Source organism: Acartia tonsa, chromosome 2 (assembly GCF_053477335.1).
Source record: "Acartia tonsa isolate MP-2025a chromosome 2, ASM5347733v1, whole genome shotgun sequence".
NCBI lineage: Eukaryota > Metazoa > Arthropoda > Copepoda > Calanoida > Acartiidae > Acartia > Acartia tonsa.
The window spans coordinates 48,258,470-48,276,124 of NC_137261.1; the positions used below are offsets into that span (position 1 = coordinate 48,258,470).

General features: G+C 33.5%; 1 protein-coding gene across 3 annotated transcripts in view; it reads left to right on the forward strand.

The window, feature by feature from the left end:
• Positions 1-17,655, forward strand: part of LOC145312048 (uncharacterized) — a 22,188-nt gene continuing 4,533 nt past the window's right edge. For 2 of the 3 annotated variants that reach the window (XM_080151180.1, XM_080151182.1), the window contains exons 1-13: positions 1-659; positions 938-1,058; positions 5,457-5,615; positions 5,985-6,079; positions 12,992-13,148; positions 13,526-13,639; positions 13,876-14,037; positions 14,153-14,275; positions 14,999-15,097; positions 15,459-15,694; positions 16,256-16,480; positions 16,967-17,086; positions 17,382-17,588. In XM_080151180.1, coding sequence (XP_080007306.1) covers positions 5,478-5,615; positions 5,985-6,079; positions 12,992-13,148; positions 13,526-13,639; positions 13,876-14,037; positions 14,153-14,275; positions 14,999-15,097; positions 15,459-15,694; positions 16,256-16,480; positions 16,967-17,086; positions 17,382-17,588 — 1,676 coding nt within the window. In that variant the 5' untranslated portion in view covers positions 1-659; positions 938-1,058; positions 5,457-5,477. The remainder of the gene's footprint in view (positions 660-937; positions 1,059-5,456; positions 5,616-5,984; positions 6,080-12,991; positions 13,149-13,525; positions 13,640-13,875; positions 14,038-14,152; positions 14,276-14,998; positions 15,098-15,458; positions 15,695-16,255; positions 16,481-16,966; positions 17,087-17,381; positions 17,589-17,655) is intronic. The other variant, XM_080151181.1, reaches the window with a different exon arrangement.

Sequence of the window (17,655 nt, forward strand, 5' to 3'; positions counted from 1 at the left end):
ATGTTCTAATTTGTTTTTTTGATTGATGAAATTCTTTAAATAACTTTTAAAATAAATTAAGTTTCTACAATTATCAGATTACTCTGAAATTTAATCTATAATTCCTATTTTTTACGATTGTATTTTATTAATAATTTCCCCCTCGGCCGGCCTCTTATTTTCTGCTTTCCAATTGCAAATATGGATCCACTGATATTTGTTATTCTGTATTGTTATGATGAAGTTTGACGGGTTTAAACTTTATTCTTATTTTTAAGCTAAGCTGTAATTAGTCTGTATGAAACGAAATAGGGCCGGGTAAATTTTTCTCCGCTGCTATTCACGCGATATAGACGGCAGAAATTGTCTGTGAAGTTTCGCTGTGCTATTATAATTTTATATACTTGATTACAGATAACACTAAACATCTGCTTAGCTCTCTAGCCCACTCTATCATTCATTTAATTAATCCAATTTTTGTGCTTTATTAAACTCATTGATAAACGTTGCATCCTTGTTTAAAAAATTTAAAAATAATTAATTTTCAGAAGGTTTGAAATGAAAAACATGAAAAAGTTTTCCCTTAGAGCGATACAGACGATAACCATAAAAATTAAAGTTTATGAACTTTGGTACATAGATTCAGGATGAGAGCATAATATATATTTATTTCTAAAAAGGTACCTATATATTGTATATCAAGTTGTACAAGATTTGCCATTCTTTGATCCCAATATTTGAGGTACAATAGAAATATGTAGTACCTAATCTGGCGAGAAATGTGAAGAAGAGATTTTTCCTAATTACCTCGAAAAATACGGGAGTAGTACTCAAATTAAATATGCGCTGGCATTTCATGTGAAAAACACAACGTTCACTACCCCCCCCCCCCCCTTCTTCCTCTCCCTTATATTAGGAATCGTGCTTTAAAGGCATATATGTATATTTTCTTTTTTAGGAAAACGGATCTTGAAAGATTTTCGTGTTTGTTTCTGTGGATGAACACATGAAATTCAGCCCTGAGGAATATAGAGCATATACTAAATGAAATAGATAAAGGAAAAGGTGTTTCTATTCAGGTATGTAATAAAAAATAATAATATTCCACTATATTCTAGAAATATTAAAAATAGTAAACAATAATGCATTAAATCAACGAATTTTATAGGTATATAAATAAGTTTTCGAGACTAAAATATTCTATACTTAAGTTTTTATTGATAGGTTTTTCCAATGTATTTATCTTGTAATATTGTTAATACTAACCTATTTTATTAAGAAAATTGTATCCAATGAAATTTTCACATATTTGCAAATATTTAGTCATTTGTTAATTTAAGTTATTAGTTAATAAGTGTTTGGTGCTATGAACAAGTTTATTAGTAGCGGTTGTTTGTTTAATTTAGATAAAAGGGCCGGTAGCTGTTGTGTTGTTTTGGCTGCTCATAGTCAGTTTCCGGTCCGGGTAGTCATCAGTGGGGTGAGGGGGGGGGGCGTGGGCTTATGGTGGGGGCTCTGGAGGGGGGCGTTGGAGGGGAGGAAGGCTGGTGAAACTTGGATGGGAGGAGAGGAAGGCAGCTACATGGGTGGGATTTTGCCAGAGGTCCATAGGAGTAAGATTTGTAGGATTATTTGGGCATGAAAAGAGGTGCTGGACTGTTTCTGGGGTAGGATTAACAGGACAGGATGGGCAGTTGGGGGTAAGAGAAGCGTTGATGGAATGGAGGTAGCTTTGGAGTTTAGGACAATAGTTGGATCTTAATTGGGAGAGGATGGTTCTGTAGTGCCTGGGGAGTTGGATTTCGGAGGGGTTGATGTCAGGGGGAGCTTGATTAAGGACAGGATTAGGGGGGTAAGAATTTATGGCTTGGGTGACAGCTGAGGTGTGGAGTCTGGAGATTGTGGATTTGTAGTTTGTGGGAAGGAGGGTGTTGTCGGGGGAAAGAAAAGGTTGGAGAGTAGGAAGGAACATGGATTGAAGGGTGGATTTTTTGGATCTAGGGCCAGGGGGGGTTGTGACGTTGTGGAAGGATGGGTGGGAGGGGCGGAGGGAGGAGGCCAGGTATTGGGAACAAAGAAGGGAAAGGTGGTTCCGTACTGGTAGGATTTTGGTTTCTTGGTGGAGGTGGCTGATGGGAGATTTTTTAGTGGAACCAGTACAGATGCGGAGGGCTTGGTTTTGGAGGACTTGGAGTTTGTCAATGTTGTTTTTGGAGGTGTTAGGGAACCAAACAGGACAGGCATAGGTGGTGATGGGGCGGAGGAGGGTGTTGTAGGTGGTGAGGAGAGTCTCCTTCTGGTGGCCCCATTTGGTGCCAGCCAGACATTTGAGGATTCTAAGGCGGGAGGAAATTTTTGAGGAAATGGTGGAGACATGGGAACTGAAATTGAAAAAGGTGTCAAAGGTAACTCCAAGGATTTTAGGGGTTTTCTCAAGGGGAAGGGTGGAGCCGTTGATTTGGACTTGAGGATGGAGGTTGGATTGGTGCTTGCGGTCAGAAGTGAAGAGGGTGACAGTGGATTTGTTGGGAGCTATGGAGAGGCCGTTGGTGGAGGCCCAGTCAGCGATTGAGGAGAGGTGGGAGTTGATGGATTCAACTGACTGGGGGATGTTAGGGGAGGAGTGGAAGGAGTTAAGGTCGTCGGCATAGGAGGAGGTGTGGGCAGGGGGAATGTGGGGGGCATCTGCTATGTAGAAGTTGAAGAGGACTGGGGAGATAACAGAGCCTTGGGGGACGCCAGTGTGGACAATTTTAGGAGAGGCATTGGTGTTTTGATAGGAACAGAAAGCCATCCTGCCACGCAGGTAGCAGGATAGCCATCTAATGATGTTGGGATGAAGGTTGGAGGAGGAGATTTTTTGGAGAAGGAGGTGGATGGGAATGCAGTCAAATGCTTTGGAAAGGTCGATGGAGGCAACAGTTGTGCGGCTGGGGGGGAGGTTTTGATTGAAGCCATTGGCAATGGTGGTGGAAAGGTTGAGGAGGGAGGAGGTGGTGGAGTGGAGGGGTTTAAAGCCGTGTTGTGAGGGGTGGGTGGAGAGGGATTGCTTAAGGTAGGGGAGGAGTAGGCGTTCAAGGACTTTTGCTGCAGGACAGAGGAGGGAGATTGGGCGGTAGGAGGTGGAAAGGTCAGGGGGTTTACCAGGTTTGAGGAGGGCAATGATTTTGGATAGTTTCCAAATGGCAGGGATGTTGGCAGCGGAGATGGAGAGGTTGAAAAGTTTAGTGAGGTAGGAGATGCCATTTGGACCAAGGTGTTTAAGGTGAAGGATGTTAAGGTTGTCGGGGCCGAGTGCAGAGGAATTGGAGGAATTTTTAATTGCTTCAAGGACAAGGGCAGGGGTAAAAGGTTGGAAGTTTCTGTTGAGGTGGTTGCGGCGGCGGATTTTACGGATAATTTTTCTGGAGAAAGGGTTGGAAGTATGACGGGAGACAGAGGTGAATTGACTGGTGAAGGATTCGGCAATGTGGAGGTGGGAGGTGTGGACTTTGTTGTTGTTGAAGGAAATGGGTTGGTTGGAGGGAGGGGAGTTGTTTTTGCCGGAAAGGGACTTGAGGAGGGACCAGAATTTGGAAGGATTTGTTCTATGGTCGGATTTGGAAAGGGTTTCTTGCCATTTTTTGTTGGCCGGTAGCTAAATTGTAACATTATTAGTTATTTCAGACGATTTTTCTGATTTATAAGCATCCACTCGATATAATACTTTGTTTTTCTGTTTGTTTTCTACACATGTTTTAATATTTTTGCGATTCCTTGTCTATGGATGTTGGCACCCTTGTCAGAGTTTTATTTATATTTTCTAATGTTGAATTATTATATAATTTAACCGTGACTAAGTTATGACTAAATTATCTATATATTGGATGTATAATATACGTGGATATTATGACAGGGGAAAACATTTGTACCTACCTAATGTTTGTAAAGAAAAAAATTTATATTTTATATAATCTATGTTCATCTTCTATTTAGGTATTCCGAGTATAAAAGAAGTAATGAAATACATGTGTACTGCGTCAAATGTACAACATGTACTGTGTACACCTGTACAAATTTGGAAGACTGTTACTATTGTGTACATAATATAAAATAAAACTACCATTTACATGTACATTATGAAAAATCTCTATAATAAATCAGAGTTCTTTTACATGATGAGATAAATATTTGTTATGTAGAAAAAAAATTTTACCCTTCGTTACCTGCTACATTATCATATAATAATTTAATAATTTTAATATGTTATAAAAATATCTTGTTAAAATAAACAGGCGTTTATGTTTTGCTATATTAAATTAAGTTTTTTTTACTTATCATAAAAAGGTACATATGATGAATATATTATATAATAAATAATAGTTATTATTATAATTTATTTTCTTTATAATTGATGTTAAAGTAAACATTATAACAAACTAAGTTTTTTGCAATTTATAATACTGATATTAGTATTAGACAAGAAATAAGTTATAAAATATGTTCAGAATGTAAAAATGTTAATTATTGTAATCCTTATACTTGTATATTTAGCTTATCTGAATATAAAAAATGTAACAATATTTTAGTCGAATTAAGATTTCAAGCCTTGAGAACTTATTTTAGTAAATATTATATTGTTAAATAGTTAATTTTTTATTGATATTTATCTTGAATCCACCTGTGATCATTGTTATAACTCTTATTTTTATTCTACAAGTATATTTATGATAACCAAATAAGTACTGGTATCATTTTAGAATTATATATATGCAAATATAATATGATAAAACCCGCGACCGTGGCTAAACACACAGCGCATCCGCTCTTCGTCCTGAAGGTGAAAGGTGTCTCAAATATAATACGATATTTTGATCATTTTCTTACACTAAACTACCAAATAGTACCAAAAATACACTTTATTTATTTACAAAGGGGAGGGGCGGAAGGCAATTTTAACAATCAATCTCAGTTGAGTTTTTGTTGTGGTTACAAAAAGTGTCTAGTCCGCCTCCCCCCTTTAAGTAAAGATCATTTTTTTACCATTACTTTATTCGTTTGGATTTATTGTAAAATTAATTCCGTATATCAATTCAAATTGATAGTATTATTATTATTCAATAATTTAAATATGATAATTCATTGCAACCATTTAATGTATTCGATTAAGATTACCTATCATGTTGCCATAAACAAGTTTAACCATATAATTACCCTGTAAAGATTAATATAGATTTTGTATTCATTTACTTCTAAAATAAAACCTTTTACTTATGTATAAATGTATGTGTCTGTATGCATATTTTACGCTGTTGAAATATTTGATTTTTTCATAACTGCACATTCACAAACTTTATTATGTAAATGTTTTTTTTCTACTTTTGTTATTTATTGCAATGTTTTCAACAACGTAAACCATTAATATATATCGATTAATAAACCATTATTTATACCTACATATGTATAACAATAACTTTAATTATAATTTCTTTTATCAGAATCCCTAATAAAGGCAGAGAATGGAAGAGAATCGCCTGTTTGTTGGCGGATTAAAGTACACCACAACCGAGGACACAATAGCCAGATATTTCTCCAGATGGGGAGAAGTTGTCGAGTGCAAGTTGGTCAAATATCCTCCACCTGATAACAGATCAAAGGTATAATAATCACATTTTATAAACTTAGGTACCTAATAAATTATTTGTCTTAACCACTCTTTATTCAATCATTAAAACATTATGAGCTCTCCCTCTTTTGCATTTAACTATTTAACACATAACATAGTATTCTGGTTGAAATCCAATATCCTCAATACTAAATATTCTCCTTAAAATTTTTTTTTTTAAATTCTACATAAATATCAATGAATACAGCTTTACAAGATGTTTTCAAAATCCATTTCTGAAAGAAATAGGTACTTCTTTTCATTTTTACTTTGTGATAGAAGTTTCATAAATGATGTTTGATTATTTTTCTCCAAATTATTTTTATTTTTGAAAAACACCATTAATCATGATCATTTTTAGGGCTTTGCATTTGTGAGCTTTGATAATGCCGATGCAAGAGATAGGTGTTATGCAGATAGGCCTCATGAGATTGATGATAAGGATGTTGATCTGAGGTAACTTCTTCCACTTAATTTTTGTTAACAGCATAAAAACAAGGATGACAACATGGACGTACGGACATTCTGGTAACGATCATATAGTTGCTACGCTTTTTAAGTCGTACCTTACACTACAGGAATCACCATGCAAAGTTTCAAATCGATAGGACAATTTTAACATGCCTAAATTAACGAAAAAAGCTATCCTTTACGTACGGATGGGCAGACGTACAAGCCAGCCGTAATTATAGAAAAGCTTCGTTTTTAAAAACTTGTAGAATGAAAAGTTAATTCAGACAAAAATACAATGAAATGGGCAACATATTTTTAAAGACGAAGCTTTTCTATAATTAGGGTAGGTCCGTCCGTACGTCCGTCCGTAACGGATAGCTTTTTTCGTTAATTTAGGCATGTTAGAATTGTCTTATCGATTTCAAATTTTGTATGGTGATTCCTTTAGTAGTTAGGTACGATTTAGAAAGCGTTGCAACTCTATAATCATTACCAAAATTTCCGTACGTCCATTTTAAACATGTTGATTTTTTTACTTTTTTAACATCAAAATTTTTATGTGATCTAATCATCCGATTGATCTGATTTTTGGTATATTGATTCCTGGGACAACAAAGTATAATGTTTGAAAAAGGATTCTTACCTTTAGAATAGAAAACAAAGAGACCACGATTTTGATTATTTAGATACGTTTTATATGTTCTAATTAGACAATAATAGAATATATAATTAAGATTGTGAACACTAACTTTAGCTAATTCGACATTAAGATTGTTCTAAAAGAATGCTTTAAGGAGTCTGAAAGTATAATAAATCAGTAATAATTAAATATTATACAATCCTTAAAAGCATAAAGATCACAAAGTAAATTACTAATCACAATAAGAACATATTTATAATCATTACAATTCTGCTATAGACCTTTCACATTGAAACTCAGATTAAATTAAATGTATGTAAATGTAAACAAAGATCAGCTGATTATAAAGCATGGTATGGCTAGAGTGGATTTCCGCGTAACTCATAATGTTCTCTTCTTGTGTGGAAATAATGTTATGAAAATAATTTAAACAAATATAATTTTGTTACACTCCCGCAACAAAGATTTCAACACAATAGCGTACATTACTTTTAAGCAGTTAGGTTATTCAATAAAACCCATACTGTTAATAACACCAATTATAAATATATACTTTTCTAGTTAGGTTACCATAAAACCTCTACTGAAAATAAGACTTATCATAATTATGTTATTTAGTTAGGTTATAATAAAACCTGTACTATAAAAACATTAAATAACTCACATTTGCAGTTAGATTTATAATAAAACCTCTACTGACAAATAGATAAAAATACATTTTTATGGTTATATTGTATTCTCTGTATCTATCCTTAGAAATAATAAAACTGGAGTTCATTAAATTGAAACATCCTATTAAAACAAACAATTTCTTTTTAAATTAAGGTAGTCAATCACAAGATCTTTAATGACACTTTTAACACAATGATTGAATACTATTACAATGAAATTAAAATGATACAACATAAATTGATTGGTATTGAAATAAAGTAGATATTTTTGGCTTGCAGAATGCAACCAGATAGGGACAAACAAGACTTTAATCATCTTGATCCTTGAAATCTTTCCATACATACTCTCTGTCCTACATTAGGCTTAAACCCAGGAATGTATTTTTCCAAGCCTTTTAGGATTTCAGAGTCTGGTGGTTTTCCATGTGAATTGGTTAGACAAAACAATACAGAATAACATGGTCTTTCAGGATTAATCTTATTCATAGATTTACACCCTTTGCATAATAAAATCTTTGGAACAGATTTTATATTTATACATTTACCACCATGACATGAGAGAGATGATTGGAGACAAACAGCACAATGTTTATATATGAAATCCTTCCTATGCTTAACTCTTTCCTGTGTTGAAAGATTGAGGAATTTGGAACACTCATTTACACTGTGATTGTGTCCAGAAATAATACAAGGAAGTAATCTCCCACCAGCAATTGGCTGCTTTGATTTGTTAGCAGACTTTATCCTTTTGTGATAGGAGATACATGACTCCTCGTCACAATTGGAATACTTTGAAGCAGAACTATCATGCTTTAAGATTCTATCATGAATTTTGAACTGAAATCTGACTGTATCCAACAGAACATTAAATGCTATTTTACCTTTAACATGAATAGTATCCTCATTAATCGAATCCATCTGCTTAAAGAATTTTTTCTTAGCATCATGAGGCATGAGCTGTAAGAGTTTATGAAGAAACTCTTGTGAAAAGATAGACACCTCAAACTCCTTTGAATGTTCAGAATTAGAAACTAGGTAAGAATTTATTGTTTCAAGAACAGCTTGAAACTTTCTGTAGTATGGAACTGAAACAGCAGGATTGGAATGATTGTCAGGTATTGTTAAATCAATTAAAGGTTGGATAAGATTCATTAAAATAGGTTTAGGATCCCCATATTTATGAATCATGTAAGATTTGATAGCTTCATAATCATGCATGTATCTTGTAACTTCGTCCTGATGAATCTCAACAAGATACTTGGAATACAAAAATTCAGCTCTTTCAGCAGAATAATCAAAATCAATAGTTAAAGCCTCAAATTCATGGAAGAATCTGTAAATGTCAATATTAGGATCTGTAGAAAACTTACTCAAATTACCATATAATTTTTGGCCTTGAGATTTCTTGAAAAGTTCCTTAGAGAGAAAGAGATGTCTAATATCAACAGTCCAATTAATTGCATCCCTAATTACATCAGCAACAGATAAAGCTAACTTAGCATCATGAAATTTGACAGTAATGTAGTCTCTGAGAGAATGTTGAAGTGAAGATATTTGCCTATCTACAACAGGAACATGGCTATTGTGCAAATAGACCAACTTAGAATGAGACAAATCCTTACTGGAAGTAGCAATCAAAAGCTTGGAAAGATAATACATCTCATTATTCAGAACTTTATCAACAATATCAACCTTCTTCCTTTCATTATCCAGAGTTGGATTGATGTTTTCAATATGACTAGAACAAGAACTACTGTCTATAGAGAATGAAGACTGATCCTGAGCTTTAGGTAAAGAGTTGGAAATAGTATTGCTGCAAGGAATAGCAGAATCCAAACTGTCAAACCTAGCATTATTATCATGAAGTTCATGTGAGTTTTGTATGAGATTGGTAAGAATAACATCAACCTCTAAAGAACCAACTTCATAAATGCTATCAATGTCAGCTGAAACATCAAGTTGAGTCTTCTTAGTAAGAGATAGAAAAAGATGATTAGGACAGTTAACTAGCCACTCAAGTTTACTTTCCTCAATCTGAAGAATTAGAGCACAACATTTTTTAATATGTGTAATAGATTTCATATTAAATGCTAATGCTTGAGCAAAATGTAACCTTACATTTAAATGTTCATAGGATAGAAAATGGCTATTCAAATGAGAAGAATTTGAATATACACTGCCATATATTTCTAGTCTAGAAATCAGTTTTTCAGCATTGGCAAGAAACAAGTCCAATTCAGTAATAGTACAATTATCATTCAAGTCTGGAAGTGAAAGGTCAGAACTTGAAGCACCTGAATTACTCAATGAACATGTGCTGCTATAACCTGATTCAGATTCTTCAGGTATTAAGGGTAAAAAACTCAAATTTTTATATGACAACATGATTCAGTTATGATTATGCTTGAATAGGCAATTATTGAGAATGAAGATTCAGAATTAAATATTCAACAAAAACTGAACGAAGTATTTGATTAGGTAGTACAAGACTCCTTTATCAAAATACTTTGAGCCACAAAATTTCTTGCAAGTTAATTGTAATCTGTACTGATAAAACAGAACTCTCCTTAAAAAGACAAAGAAAACAAGAAAAAAAAATTTTGTATCTGATACACACAAACTTTAACTCAATACAAAATAGTTATTCATACACAACAGTAGTGTACACTTAAATTATGATAGTGAATGATTTCAGGAATATATGTAAAACTTGATAAGAAAAACGAGTATGAATGGATTTTTCCTTGCTCAGATATTCTTAATGTCAGAAATTACAATGACAAGGATGAAAACATCAATAAGTAGTATGAAAGTAAATGTTTAAAGATAACAATTATAATATTTCATAAAGTTTTTATTAAATCAATTAAACTGTGAACTTAAAATCATTTATATATAGCTAATTCTCTTAAACATTCAAACAGAAACCAGAGAAAATATTTTAGCCTTTGATTTTGTCACAACAATGGTATAGGGAAATATGACCCTCATATGAAGGCTCCGCCCCTAGAAATTAGGTAAATAGACTTGAAGAGCTCCACACTTAGAAATAAAGAAGGAGAAGAAATGCTATGCCTTTTATCTATATTGGGTTGGAGATTTTATGATATAGCCAAACTATTTTGTCCTTGCCTAACAAAGCAAATTATAAATAATTTGGGAGGTATGTTAAACCAAGTCTTTCCTTCTGATAAGTAGAAGGGAACAATAAAAATGATTTCAAACTAGTTCATAAAAACCATTAAATCATTTAGAGGGTAGAATTATGAATAATAATTGGGAAAGATATATTTCCCTTATTATATATTCAACACTAGGTTTAAGATAAATCATTAGCTATAAGCTATAATATAATATTTCCTTGACTCCACCTTTAAGTGAAAAGAAAAGGGGAGGGGAAATTCAGAGAAGTGTGTAACCACAATTAGCTCCACCTATGATGAGGGTAGGCAAATGTGAAAAGGGGTTACAAACCCTTTCTAATGGAATACCTTTTTTTTTAAAAAGGGGAGGAGTAGTAAACCCCTTTGAGTATGTTACTATGTAACGATGTAACAAAATGGGCACACAGAACCAGATAGCAACATTCTTTATTCCTTTTCCTTGTTAACCTGTTTTCAACAATTGAACAGGGAGGAACATACAAGAGAAGAGGTCTAAATAATTTTGAATGATAACTTCTTAGAAGTTTAGAATATTACGAGTGTAATGTTTCCTTTAATATTATTAGAATCAAAGAAAACATACAGTAATATGTGAATGTACAATTACACAATAGGTATATTAATAATAGGAATGTAGTTTTCCTTAAATATATTCTTATTTTATATTTGTACCCTAGAAAGAATTTTTATCTATGAAAGATAAAAGCTTCATAAATTAAAACACAAAAGCCCTGATAAATACTCAACCATAATATACAGTGAAATCACAAATGGTCGACCTTTTGAGAAGTAAAAGGAAGAGGGTTGTATTCTACACTTTATGGGAGAGGGATTTACAAAGATGAATAGTACATATTTGAAGTGTACAAAACCTTTCAATAGATTATCCCTTTTCTATGACACAAAAAGGGGATGAAAGAGAGCAGGAATGGGTTGTAATAAAACCCCTTTCCAAAAGAACTTAACTTCCACCCTGAGAAGGAGGGGGAAGAGAAGAAATGGATTTAGACTAACCCTTTTCTTTGAATTTTAATCCCTAAGTTACTACACTATAATAACTGTAGTAGGGATTAGAGCTTTGAAAGTTTGGTGGTTTTATTAACAATGGATATATGTACTATTAACACTAACCTGATATGTTATGTAACAAGTAACATAAGAACTCACCACTGTATAACAACACCAATTAGCAGTACATTTTAATTCACTTGTTGAAAAAATTAAGTTGAAATTAAATGCCTTGCCTTTGAAAGAAAAAATTGAATTAACGTAAAAAACACGCAAACGTTTTTTAATGAAAATCGCTAATAAAATCTTTTAGAACTGAAAAAGGATTCTTACCTTTAGAATAGAAAACAAAGAGACCACGATTTTGATTATTTAGATACGTTTTATATGTTCTAATTAGACAATAATAGAATATATAATTAAGATTGTGAACACTAACTTTAGCTAATTCGACATTAAGATTGTTCTAAAAGAATGCTTTAAGGAGTCTGAAAGTATAATAAATCAGTAATAATTAAATATTATACAATCCTTAAAAGCATAAAGATCACAAAGTAAATTACTAATCACAATAAGAACATATTTATAATCATTACAATTCTGCTATAGACCTTTCACATTGAAACTCAGATTAAATTAAATGTATGTAAATGTAAACAAAGATCAGCTGATTATAAAGCATGGTATGGCTAGAGTGGATTTCCGCGTAACTCATAATGTTCTCTTCTTGTGTGGAAATAATGTTATGAAAATAATTTAAACAAATATAATTTTGTTACAATGTTATAAGCGAAGCAACTCTATAATCAAGTCCTAAATATGTAAGTATGTCCATAAACATTATCCTGTGTAAAGCAGTTTTTTAACAAATTTACTTACAATTTTGCTTCGACTCTTATACATTTATATTCTGATTATTCAGTTCTGACACTATTTAAGTGTTCATGTCCGTTTGTCCTACCGTTTCAGTGCTTCGCTTTTATGGATGTTGTCATCCTTGTTTTTTTGATTATTTATGATGAAGGGTTAAAAACAATCGTTCTATATTTTCAATATAAATCCTACACTTATGGTCCATACATAAAATTCATCTAGTCTAAACTTATGTAATTACAAACCATTTAAGAACAGTGTTTATTCTTTATCACACTCAAAATTGATCCTTGCTCATTTGTAACAAATTGGGCACGCTCAGGGTAGGACAAATTTCTCCATTAGGGATTAAACTGGAGCTGTGGTGCTCTAGAGAGCAGATCCACAATCTTTTTATCGTTGCTTTATCGTCATTGTTTCAGCATGAATTAAATTAAATAAATTCTTGTTAGTTTTGAACCAATTTTGAGGGTTAATAATGAAAATTGATCGATTTGTTTTTTAACCCTATACATTTGATAAATCACCATCTTCTCACTCATGAAACATGAATATTTAGATTATCTGACAAACAAGGACGAAGTGGAAGCGACCCGGCGGCAAACAAACTGGACCCTCAAGATGTTAAGTTCAGGAGGCTGTTTGTTGGAAACCTGGACAAGGAGTGGGACGAGAGTGTGATTCAGGGATACTTTGGCTCCCTCGGAGATATTGAGGTATCTGGTTTTATACCAGTTTCAGATAAATCAGTTTTTTTTCCACACTAAATAAATATTACTAGCAATAGGTCCTTGAGGTTAGCGTGATTCGCCAGCGCTATACACACACACAGAGAGATTTTATGTATTGCCAATCTTGGCTAGAACAAGAACGATTTCTTCAAAACAAAAGTAAGACTTTTGTAGAAGTAGGAAATATTTTCATTTTTTTGTTTGTATGGGCTGGGACTTGAAAAGATGAAATTGAAATATGAGACGATATGATAATTAGGATTGGACAAACTAATACCTAGTTCGTTTTTCTTAGGTTTATTATAAGTCTTATATATGTTTTAAATAAAAAATGACCTAAAATTTTCATGCCTTTATTTCAGGAATGCACAGTAAAAAGAGGACCAACGGGAGATTCTCTTGGTTTTGCATTCATGACCTTCAAATCCTCAGGAGATGTTGATATTATACAAAATAATCGACCTCATACTATAATGGTAAGTTTAAAAGTTATCCTTTAATATATGGTAGTGATTTTTTTAGTTTGAAGCAAAAATCTTTAAAATTACTAGCAGGATTTAAGTAGTGCTTTTATGGATGCATTGTATAGGCTTTTTGGGATGGCTTAGACTAAGGCAACTCTTGTCCTAAAAATAATATGATTTTTTGTATTATGAAGCTAAAGATCTCCATAGCGGAATTAAATAAGATTAATAAAATGAGTCCTTTTCAGAACAAACAAATAGAGACGCGTAGACAGGTAGCCAAGCAGAACGTGGGCAAGCCAGAGGCCAAGCTTGAAGTGGACAGAATATGGCTGGGACCTCCAGAAACTGATAAGAAGGGTCGTGGACACATTGGCCTCAATGACGAACATACCGACGAAGTTTTGGAGGTTAGTTTGTAAAAACAAAATATTCTAGTGCATGGAATTTAATTGATTTACCAAGTATTTCAATTTCCTAATTTCTCTTATAATCCTTTACTTATATTGATTGATATGTTTTCAGGAATATTTTTCACAATTTGGAAGTGTTCGCAAGATTGAGCAATTATTGTGGAGAGATTCTGGAAGCAACAAAAAGAGAGGATATGGCTTCATCTACTTTACAGATACAGATGCTGTAGATAAGGTATAAGTTAAGAATTATGTAGGTCACCTGCCATATTAAGGGCAGGACTAGGTAGTATGTAACGAGTAAGCACCTTAGAATTGATAAGAGCCTGATTGAAGAATTGCCGATCATTGAATAAGACGTTGAATTAAAAATCTCAAATTTAAGCTTTTGATTAAGAATCAACCCTATTAAAAAATAATGGTTTATTTATTTTAGTGGTGATAAAATTAAATTATGGTTGCTGTAAATGTGAAATCAACTCAAGGCAAATAAACTGTAAATAGATTATGCAAGGTGTTTCCAAATATCCATGTACTGAGTTGAGAGCTTGCATTGGAAAGACGAGACATAGGCGTCTAGAATATCCTAATTCTAAAACACTGAATTCTAAAATGTATTTAAATGTAAAAATGGTTCAGGGGTGTATATTCTGCACAAGATTTATTTTTTTCCCCTGCTACAAAATTTTTCAATTTTCTTCCCCCCCTAGTTTTTTCTCACCAAGTAGGGGGAAAATGGAAAAATATTTAAAGAACTCTATATTTTATTCATTTTATCCCTCCTACCACACATTTTTTAAAGTTTTTTTCACCAAGGAGGGAGGGGGGGGGGGGGGAATGGAAAAAATGTTTTCAGTTTTCTTAATTTTTTCCCCCTCCAACCACTTATTTTTTATTTCCCCCCCCCCCCCTGAGCAGGGGATCCAATGTAGAATATACACCCCTGAAATGGTTTCAGGTTGTGTTACAACAGATTCATGTTGTGAATGGAGTAAGATTGGAGGTAAAGAAAGCTGTTCAGGATAAGGAGAAAAAAGGTGGATCCAGTTCCAACAAGGTAAATATAGTATTATAAATGAATACCATTTTGTCTAGCAATTCTTAATGCTTAATGACATTAATTCCTAATAGTATCCCCCCCCCCCCAAAAAAAGCTAAAATTATAATAATTTAATCTTGAAACTAGGAAACCTGCATTCCCTCAATGTTTACACCCCCTATCAAAACACTGGGCAAGCCACTGATTTTAAAGTCCAGAATCAGCAGTGTTTCGTGAACGAATAATTGCGCTATTTATAAAAAAAAACATCTAAATATAATTTTAGTTGGTCTTGAAAGGGAATGTTCAGTGATAATTATTTTGATTTCACCAAAATTACAATGGTTAATCTTATTAATCACTTGTTTTAATCATTTAGATGGAGAGTGGAAACATGTCATCTGGCAGTAACATGAACAGTTACAACAACATGGGCAACAATATGATGAACAACATGATGGGTGGGAACATGTACGGCATGCCACCAGTCAGTAATCTTAGCCTGCCGCCAAATATGAATTCCGGCGCCGGCGGCCAGGATGGCGGGCGGGATGGAAGAAAACGTGGATTTGATCAGTCTAATGCGTCATCATCTGGTGGTGATATGTCGAAAAGGCAATGATAACATGGAAAAAAATAGACGTTCCCTTTTACACTTTGTTTACAAGTAGAAAAAGGCAGGCGTTGGCTTATCAACTTTAGGAATTTTTTATGCATTTTGATTTGTTGGTTCATTAAGTAGAGTGTCCAAACTTTTCAACAACTTATTTTAATCTGTAGAATGGGTAATCTTGTGTATAATCATTTGGGATGTATATAGATTTATTACTTGTCCCTTTATTTTCCTAAGAAAGAGGGTAGGTACCTTAAGAGAAATGTACAAGACTTTTCCTTTCTACCTTAAAACGTATAAAATGGTTCCTACTTTTGCTATATGAGATTCGTTGGACATTATTTCTTAAAGTAAAGGGATGCCTTTAGATTGGGTGCATAGATTATAACGGATAAGCCTGAAAGTTAAACGGAATATTTGTTTCAGAATTTAAACAACGACTAGATAATTATGCATGCCTAACCAATCTTGTCCTAACGTCGACCTTTCCTACAAACGTTCAATGAACCTAATCATATAAAAGCTATACAATTTAAAACATGTCATCAAGTTGACTGTAACAGGCCCAAACTTGAACCGCGCGACCCCGAATGTGCTCTAATGCGCAGCGTGTTTGTCGGTAACCTGAACCCCGTCGCCACGGCCAAGGAGCTGAAAGACTTCTTTAGCAAGTATGGAACAGTAGTTAGCGTGGATTTGAGAATGAAAAAAGATTCTGACAGAAATAAAGGATTCGCATTTGTAATTTATGAGAAGGCAAAAGAAGTTGACAACCTTATGTCTCAAAGGTACGTATTTTTTGTATTCTTTTACATCTGTTTCCCAGTTTTGACCCCTTCACTGTTCTCATTTCCTATTTAACCCTTACTGAAAAGATATAAAGTAGCACATACATATATCTATCAATAACATGATTTAATAGTAGGTACTACAATTCAGCAAGACTATTTCTATTTTAAAAGAATTAGGTGAAATCTGTAGATAAGATAAAAAAAACTTAGGGATGATGTCAAAAGAGTTTAATTAGATATGTGATTCTAACCAATAGAAAAGTGAAACTTGTAGCATAAATTAGTGAGGTTTTCTCGGGCATAACTGATCTGAATGGGTTTTACTTTTCTTAGAAGCTTCATTAATGTCTTGGGTTAGGTTTAAGTTATTTTTCTGAACTCTCAGCCCACTGCTAACGGCTAGGAGCAAAATGAACTAGTTTATTAAAAAGTATTTAATCTATTTATTTCAAATACTTAAATTATATAATATTAAATATTTAGGCCTGTAACAATGAACGGTTCTAAGCTTGACTGTAAGAGAAAGACCCCGCATGGAGAGAACCTGTTTATGGAGGAGAAAGTGAGCAAGATCTGGATAGGTCGTCCTGAGCCAGAATACAGGTACATTTTTTACGGAATTAATCTAAAGACCTTTCCAGTCTTTAATCGCAGACCTATGGACTTTCTGGTAACGATTATAGACATTGTGGAATTGGATGATTCTAACATTCCCTAATTAACAAAAACCCCTAACCGTAACGTAAGGAAAGACTGGCGTACAGACCTTAATTATAGAAAAGCTTCGCTTTTAAAAAGGGGATAGTTTAGGTTTGTTCTTTGTCTAATTTATCTTCCAATCTATCTATTATTCACTAAAAAGTTGAACTTACTTCTCTTTCATACCAATTTTGTTTAGAATTAAGAGTTATGGGCTGGACGAATCTACAACCGATGAAGTATTACGAGAATACTTTGAACAATTCGGTCGTGTGGTGGAGGTGTACCAGTTTGTGTGGAAGGATACGAACAAGAAGCGTGGATACGGGTATATCACATTTGATGATTCCGATGTTGTGGACAAGATTGTTCTACTTGGTATACATGAAGTTAATGGAATAAAGCTACAGGAATAATTATGATTGTTTGCTTATTTATGAATCACAAAGTGAAAAGGGTAGTAATTTAAATTA